The sequence below is a fragment of the Pteropus alecto genome, unplaced genomic scaffold (genome assembly GCF_000325575.1).
Source record: "Pteropus alecto unplaced genomic scaffold, ASM32557v1 scaffold21, whole genome shotgun sequence".
In the NCBI taxonomy this organism is placed as follows: Eukaryota; Metazoa; Chordata; class Mammalia; order Chiroptera; family Pteropodidae; genus Pteropus; species Pteropus alecto.
In genome coordinates, this window is record NW_006436282.1 from 14,802,657 (window position 1) to 14,810,964 (window position 8,308).

The 8,308-nt window shown below is 45.9% G+C and overlaps 1 protein-coding gene and 1 long non-coding RNA gene across 2 annotated transcripts in view; both read right to left on the reverse strand.

The window, feature by feature from the left end:
• LOC112479745 overlaps positions 1-541 on the reverse strand; it is a 5,658-nt gene extending 5,117 nt beyond the window's left edge. The window contains exon 1 of the long non-coding RNA XR_003046320.1: positions 449-541. This is a non-coding gene — a long non-coding RNA (uncharacterized LOC112479745). The remainder of the gene's footprint in view (positions 1-448) is intronic.
• Positions 542-6,909: 6,368 nt separating this feature from the next.
• The window catches only part of SP8 (Sp8 transcription factor), a 3,961-nt gene continuing 2,562 nt past the window's right edge, over positions 6,910-8,308 (reverse strand). The window contains exon 4 of the mRNA XM_025046810.1: positions 6,910-8,308. This exon is cut by the window's right edge and continues 35 nt beyond it. Coding sequence (XP_024902578.1) covers positions 7,764-8,308 — 545 coding nt within the window. The 3' untranslated portion in view covers positions 6,910-7,763.

Genomic DNA, 8,308 nt, shown 5'->3' on the forward strand with positions numbered 1-8,308 from the left:
TTAGAATGCAAACCCCACGTGGCTCATCAGCTTTTTTCCAGAAAAATGCGGCCCAGCTTTCATCAGTGTGTACTTTTGTCCTGATAGGATTGCATGTTTAATCATCAAAGCAAATATTTTTTACCCTCAAACAAGATCCTTCAGTAGATTTTTAAAGTATTTTTAAACCACAAATAAAACTTAAATGAAAAAAGTGACGACAAACTGCTCTTAAGGGATCAGAAAGGTGAGAGCAGGGAGACTAGCTCATCTGTACTGAGATTTGAAAGGCACTTGTAGCTTTCTTGCGAAGCTGTATTTAGCGTTGAGCAACCGGGGAAATTGTTCCTGGTGACAGCGCAGTGGGAATTCCCACTCCAACAACCCATGAAATGTTCCTGCATAATTATTCACTTTCTGAGGCCTATTAGAACTTATCAGCAGAGAAAGAAATTTAATTTAAACTCACCCCTCTGTGCTAAAGAATGACCGAGACATGAGATCAAAGCGTGAAACTCTGTCCTCCAGTGGTTTGCAACACCTAGGCACAATAGGGTGAGAGAACGCGGCATTCCAGTGCTTTCCGGCCTTCCGGACCCCGGAGAGAGGGGTGGGGGCAGGGCCCGAGTCACTGGCTGGTTTGAGGGAGGAGGGTGGTGACGGCTCCGGAGCTGGACGTGTCAAGTATATCCTGCAGCTCCTGGCGGCCAGAGTGCTTCTGTGGGCGACTGACGGGCTTTCACTGCAGACCAGATAGGCCATCCCTCTGCCTTCCCCGCTACTGGGATTCAGGTCAGCGGAGCTCATGGATTTAGCCCCCAAACCCCCATGGTTGGAGCCATGCCCCGCGCAGGTGTGCAGCTCTGAGAACTCCCCGGACGTGTGTTGAGGAAGATGTTTATGTGCAGCCTCATCAGAGGGTGCCTTAAACACAGATAGTGCATGCACAACCGTCAATAAGTGCCAAGTTTAATCCTTGACATACCTCGAGAGTACAGAGTGGAACCATGGATCCAAATCTATGTTATAAAGCTTCTAAGACCACAGAGCCTAAGTCCTAAAGGCGTCTAACAGTCAGGGGGGCGGGAGAGGAGAGGTTTACCAGGAGCCACTTCTTCTCACCTTCCTCCCTGGGGGCCGGTGGATTTTCCAAGACCTTTAAAGAGAGTGTGGCGTTCTTTTCAGACGGGGCGATCCATCCTCACCTCACCCCTCTCCACAAGTCACCAAAATACAAGGCATGGAGAATGTTGCTAGCGATCCCATATATCCAGCTTCCCGAAGGGCCGAGAGGCAAGGGGAGAGAGGAAGAGAGCCCAAGAGAGGTAGTCGGGGTTTAGGTACAATGCGGTAAAACTGAGTTCTATTCAACAGGTACAGCGATCATATAGCTATATCTCTCTCTCTACCTATAAATGCTCCCCTAGGAAGTCACCGAGGTGGCCAAACCGTTCTTAGATTCCTGAAATTACAAAGGCAAAGAGTTTTCACAGCCAATCGGACTTAATTTTGCCTTTATTAATATAAAAACGTGGGGAAAGGTGAGCAAGTTCTTTAGAGTCTGGCAAAGCCATAATAAAAAGACGAGAATAAAAACTTTTCACCAATGGAGGACGCTGCACGTCGTCAAACGCCTCGTGGGAAGGGAGGTGGGTGAAAGTGAACACAGCAGTTTAGCCCAGAAAGAGCACAGGAGGTGAAGGAGCACATGCAGTCACTGCCAAGGCCAAGAAAGAAACCCAAACAAGTTCGGGAAAAACGACCTTAGCCCATCCACGCCGCTGCCAGATGCAGCAAGGGATGTGCCACCCCGGCAAAAGGTGGGACAGAAGACCCGAGGTCCAGGCGCTCGGATGGACAAGGGCAGCGGGAGGATGCTGAGGTTTGGGGAAGGGAAGGGAATCCCCACGCGCGTCCTGCCGGAGCATCCCTTGAAAGCCAGGAGGTGCGCACAGGAGGCTCACTGCCGCGATTCTCACTGTGGGCTCGCCCCCGGCCAGAGGCTCCCGGATGCACAGGCCTGGTGAGGCCAGTGTCGCCCGCGCCGGGCGCGCTGCAGAGCGGACACAGGGCACAGGGTGGCGCTCGCTGTCCGCGGAGGCAGCCGGGGCGCCTTTGTGTGCGTGGGCTGCTCACGCCTGCAGCACTAGGGGGACAATGGTTGGGGGCCAAGGCACGAAGGTAGATCCCAGACCACCGTCCCACCCTTCACTGCAACCCCAGGGTAGATGGTGCGGCTCGCCTGCTCGGAGCCCTTCCCGGGGGGTCTCGGGGGTCTTTCTCAGAGCAGCCAGCACGTCGAGGAGCAGCACGAGAAAAGAAGAGGCAGTTTTTCGAAAGGCTGGGAAATTCTCCCATGCTCAAAACCTACCCCTGACTTCACTGAAAAAGAGAATGAGGGAAACTTGGAGCAGCCCAGACTTCAGCTAAGAGCCCTGCAAGAGAAGCAGAGGGAGCCTCCACCGTTCCCTCCCGCACAGAAAGAAGTGCTTGCCTCAGAAGCCAAGTTGGGGATTGGACTTAAAAGCCACAGTGGAAGGACTTGTAAGAATGACATTCGAACAACAGTGAAAAAGCAGCAGCTTCCAGCGGGCGCCTTAAGTCCTGGTGTTTTAGTCATCTCAAGCTCTCCGCTGTCCCTAGAGCTCTTGGAGCCCGACTGTCGTTAGGAACCACAGCAAAATGTAGAAGACTGTTTCCTCACCGCCAGGAGACTTCGCAGAAAATTAAATTAAATTAAACACGCGCCCAGGGACCAAAGAAAATAGATCCTCCCCCCTTCACTATAGTAAATTAACACTTGGGCGCACAGGGAGTGCAACGAACCTAAAGAGATGCCCACTGACGCGCATCCCCTTAAACCGCGGCGACTGGAGCCCAGAATGGCAAAGAATTGCCGGCTTTCCTTTAATCCGGAAGCAAGGAATAAATAGGGTGCAAGCAAATTCTGAATCTTATTTTTTAAACAACAGCAACAATTGTGTATCGAGCGAAGTCTTCAAAAGATGCCACTCAGAATGACAGTCCTTAAAAATGAGCACAGCATTAGTCTACACTTCACTCCTTTTGATTAACACGATTTTCCTTAAATGCAGTGGTAGAATTAATCCATTTGGGCTACTTTTAAAGGAAGGGAAAAAAAACAACTTGTAGAAACCATATTTTTTAAAAAGAAACGGACCTGATCATACCTGAAGTTTTCTTAGAGGTGTAGGGAGAAATAATAATGCCTATTTGGGCAGGAAAAGCAAAAAGTCAGCAGAAAAAAAAAAACCCACAATTTATTCAAAATGCCTGCATCAAATCAATCCCCCTTTGAGGCTATTTGTATGAAAAAATGAACTTTCATTATTTATCTTTACCATTTTAGGCAACCAGAGAATAATCAAATTTATACAATTTTTGTTCCTCTCTAAAGTTCTTGCTTTAATTTACCAGCCTAAAAAAGATCATCTGACCTTTTAGCTAATTCTCTACAACAAAATATTTATTTTAAAGAAATTCCTCCATGGACCTGCTGTAACATTTCATTCAATAATCTAACCAAAAGATCTGAGGGGAGATGAAAACGTTGATGGCAGAATTATCGACCTGCCCAATCGAGAGTCTAGTCTCATCACCTGTTCGTCTTTAATTTTTTAATTTCAGCATTCTTTCCCCCAAGGGAAACCCAGTTCAGAAGTCATATCAAGATTGGGGTAAGAAGAGAGTGGAAGCCAAACTCAACCAGGAACTTTTTCCAAGATCAGTTGATAGAGAGGAGTAACCCATAACATTTGCTTAAATTAAGTTTCTAGCATTAAATATTTTAGTTGATGGTCCAATCTCAACGAACCACAGTAACATAAGTCCCTAGGCAAAAAAGATCAACCAAAAAGAGAGAAGTTGAGCCAGAAAAGGAGAAAGCAGGATAGGGAAGAAATCCTCAAGTTTGGGAAAGAGATGAGGCAGGTCAACAGAAAGACTGGATTGAGCCGCAGCCCTATTCCAGTCTCTGGAGGATGGACTGATATATGCTAGCCTGACCTCTGGGTCAACAGCTAGTTTAATTCTACCTTGATCTGCAAGACTGGAAGCTTGTTCCTTGGTTCAAAGTGAAATCCAGCCTTTGACTTCATTTGAGTGAGCCTCTAGGTTCTGTTAAGAGGTGCTTTAACCCAGACAAAGCAGGGAGAAATCACAATCTTGCACTTCATCCTCTGTCCTCTGAAGAGGATGTTTGTCCCCGAAAGGAAACCCTGCCCATACTGCAGGACACGAATCTAGAAATACTGCTCAATAACCATCAAAACAAAATGCACCAAAGCTAGAAGAGGGAGGAGCTGAAGGAAGAAAGTGAAAGTTTACAATCTGTACAACAGAAAAATCTGTCCCCCTTCAACCACCCCAAAGAAATCTTCTAGACGATATCTCTCCTTGTCATCATCTACCCTCTTAAATCAAATGTGATTCTGTATGTAATGCAACTGATATGATAAATATACCAAGCAGCTCTCCTTACCTGCTACTACATTTAACTCCTTCATAACCGTTTCCTCCTCCGTACTGCAACTTTCAATAAAAAAGAAACAACACTTAAACTGTGTTCTGCATGTTATTCCTAGGAAGAAAGTGACAGAAAAAGACTATTTTACTTTTTAAAACCATTATTTAGAGCTGTATACCAAAGAATCAGAGCTAACTTGCTTCCCTAAAACCACAGGGACTGGAAGTCTCAAATATCTGCATAGACAACAGAATTAAGGCAGTCTGCTGCTTAGGCAAAAACTGCATTATTCTAAAATATCTTATCTCTAATTGGTTTTTCTTCTGAATTTACAATATTTATAGCACACTATATTTTCACTTGTTTCTATGGATAATAATGGCTTCATATACACTTCGATGGAAATTTTTCAGTTTAAAATGTACACCAAGACTGAACTTGGGGTGGAGAGAATGCAAACGGAAAGAAAGAAGCTAAACTTATAAGAATCTGAACACACTAACTTTTTATTCAATTTGATTCAAAGTAATAATAATAATCTAATAGTGAAATAGTTTGATATAACAGCAATCAACATTTAAAGTATTTTATGTTTCAAAGTATGGCTCAAGGAACACCCATTGCTTAAATGCACTTAGACATAACAAGACAATATTTTTTTATTGGCATCATTGACACCTATGAACAATAGCCTAGTAAATAGATTAAGGTTTAACCTTCCTTTTCTTTGGTGGCTGTTTAGAGACTTTAAAAGAACAGATAACTCATTTCAACAGGAATCTACTGATATTTACCTCTACATAATCTTTAGCTAAGACATGGAATGCCAAAAACAAGCTTTTGTTGGCTTGACCTCTTCCACCCCCTAACAACAAAAGTTATCCTCAAACGCATGTTTTTATTTTAGATGTATTGATCCTACAGTGTAAGGCCTGTCCTTTTAAATACCAACAGCAATCAATGCCCAACAACCTGACTCCTTCTGGAGAGCGAGAAGGAAGCAGAACAGGATTTCTTTGATTTGTCTGATGACTTAGTACAAATTTCAAGAGGTCAGTAAATCCTGATGCTTTGAGCTAAATCTACTGGTAAATAATTAATTACATTTCTTAGACACTATAATCTTTATCCTGGTAAATAGAGAAAACACAGTTTCGCCAAATAGATCATTCCATTTAAGTAATATCTTAAAGGCAATTATTTAAATATTACCACAAAACAAGGTTATATTTTGTTAAATTAGACATTTAACTGAAGATAAAATGTAAATGTCCATAGTTTAAAAAGGAAAAAAGATACAAATTAACTGGCCTAATCTTTTATCTGAGTTTATTAATACCATTTAAAATATTACAAATAAATCAATTACATTTCATGCATTTAAAATGCAAGTCTAAAATGTTCCAGAGAAAGGCTTTTCATTTCAATGTGAAATATCCAAATTATTTCAACATTACAATGAGCAATTAGTTTGCAGAATCTGCAAACATTTAAATGTAGTGTCAGGAGTGTTTATTAACAGTTAACAATATTACCTTCAGGAAATACACAAAGGCCAAAGTTAGTTGAGTTTCACTTGGACAATTTATTTAATACATGGGTTTTGGCAGACCCAGTTATGAAATATAGGAGAACTCTCACTTTAACTATGCCTGAACTGCCAGCAAATGCAAATAAGTACATGCTCCATTAAATTAAATGTCATCTCACATTTATCAAATATTGTCTTACAGTTTGATACCTATCTAAATTCATATTCGAGCAAAACTAGGCCCCGAAAGTGCGTTTGTGGCTCTGCACCTCCAGAAGTGAGTTCAAAAAACCTGCAGCTCATCAGAACTGCAACAATAACTCTTAATATTTTCTTGTAACAAAAAAAAAATCAAGTTTACTTCAATATATTTTCAAATATTTACTGGAAGTAATGTACAAGAAAAATACTATACAAAATCGTCTCCTGGACAACTGCACCTCGCACCCATACACTGGTGGAGTTATAGTTAATTGGTAACTAATCTAGAACGATTCTCCAGTTGTACAAACCATTAGGTTCAGATATATTTTACAAAGGTTTTTTCCCCCCTATTTTCCCTCTTTTGGCATTTAAATTACAGCCTCGTCTAAAACAAACGATAGCTTCTTCACTTGTTTATAAGTTTAAATGACACCAAAAAAAGTTTAACCCTAAGAATGAATCTTCGATGAATTAGAAGAATTTACAGAAGGGTACTACTGTACAAATTGATGTTTGGACTAGCGAAAGAAAAAAAAATTGGGAGATTAAGCGGAGTGTGTGAAAAAACGAGGTAGAAAAGGACAAACAAGGAGATAGTGAATCTGGTCTCACCGGAAAGGGGTATTTTTGCATAAGAAAGACACCTACCCTCACCCCCACCCCCACCCCATAAGTTAAGTTAATGAGATCAAAATAACTTTGGGATCAATATTAGCACAGTTTGGAGAGAAAGACTTGCTCACTGCTAGAGGGAAAACTATACAGATGGGAAATCAAGTGGAAGGATGACTTTTTTCTTTAAGATTTTAGTTTAAAAAAAAAAATGTTATAAAGATGAAAGAAGGCTGCTGCAGCGATTCGCCAAGCCTGCCCTTAGCTGAAACTTTCATCGGTTCCACCTCAGGGAACAAAGAAAAAGAGGCAGAGCTGACGCTGGGAGAGCTAAACTCTGCAAACTCCGCATCTCGGTGCGGCCAGATGGGCATCCCCACAAAGCTCGGACGGCTTGGTGCAGGGTGGGCAGCGTCCCGGCAGGATTCTCCAAAGCCCAAACGGCCAAGACTGCTGTTCTGGAACCAAGCTGGTGGCTGCCCGGCAGGGCTGCCCCGCACGGGCCTCCTGCCTCGCCTCCCCACGGCGCTGCTCAACCTTGCTCAGCCGAGTTGCTCCCGCCCGGGCGGAAGCTCCGGGTCTCCCAGGCACTGGATTCGTCCAGCCCAACCTCAGGGCGGCCGCCTCCCCCTAAGAGATAGGCCCGTCACACCCTAGAAGGGAGGAGGGAGGACGAGAATTAAAGGCCCGGGGAGGCTCGGTTCGGGCTTTTCGGGGCTCCGACACTGTTACGGGGCATACAGGGAAAGCCAGGACCCAGGACCGCAATGCGTGTTACTTACATGTCCATATCTCCTTTACAAAGCTAAGTCACAGAGGGAGTTAGAAGAGAGGGACAGAGACAGGGCGAGCAGGGTGCAGTGGAGAGAGGCTGGAGCTGAGGCCGGGATAGCCAGGGCCCAAGCGGAACGGGGTGGGAAGGGGCCGGGGAGAGGGGCACAGGAGTGCGCGTCACTCCAGGCCGTTGCGGTGCCCGGGCTCAGGGGGCTGCAGCAGCTCCGGGGAGTGGCAGGGCGGGCTGCCCGCGGCGCTGTGCTCGCTGTCGGTGTCGCTGCCCTTCTTGCCGCCGCTGCCGGAGCCCGCCGAGCCGCCGCCGCCGCCGCCACTGTGCGTCTTCACGTGCTTGCTGAGGTGGTCGCTGCGCATGAAGCGCTTGTTGCAGACCGGACAGGCGAAGCGCTTCTCGCCGGTGTGGGTCCGCAGGTGCCGCTGCAGCTCGTCGGAGCGCGTGAAGCGCTTGCCGCAGAAGAGCCAGTTGCACACGAAGGGCCGTTCGCCCGTGTGCCAGCGCAGGTGCGCCTTGAGGTGCGACGTCTTGCCGTACACCTTGCCGCAGCCCGGGATGTGACAGCTGTGCAGGCCCTTGCGCCGAAGGCTCGCCCCGGCCGGGCCCAGCCGCTCCGCCTCCTGGCAGTTGGGGCAGTCGCAGGTGGCGCGGCCCGAGTAGCGGCGGGCGGAGCGCGCTGAGCTCCCCCCGGCGGCGGCGGCCGCGGCGC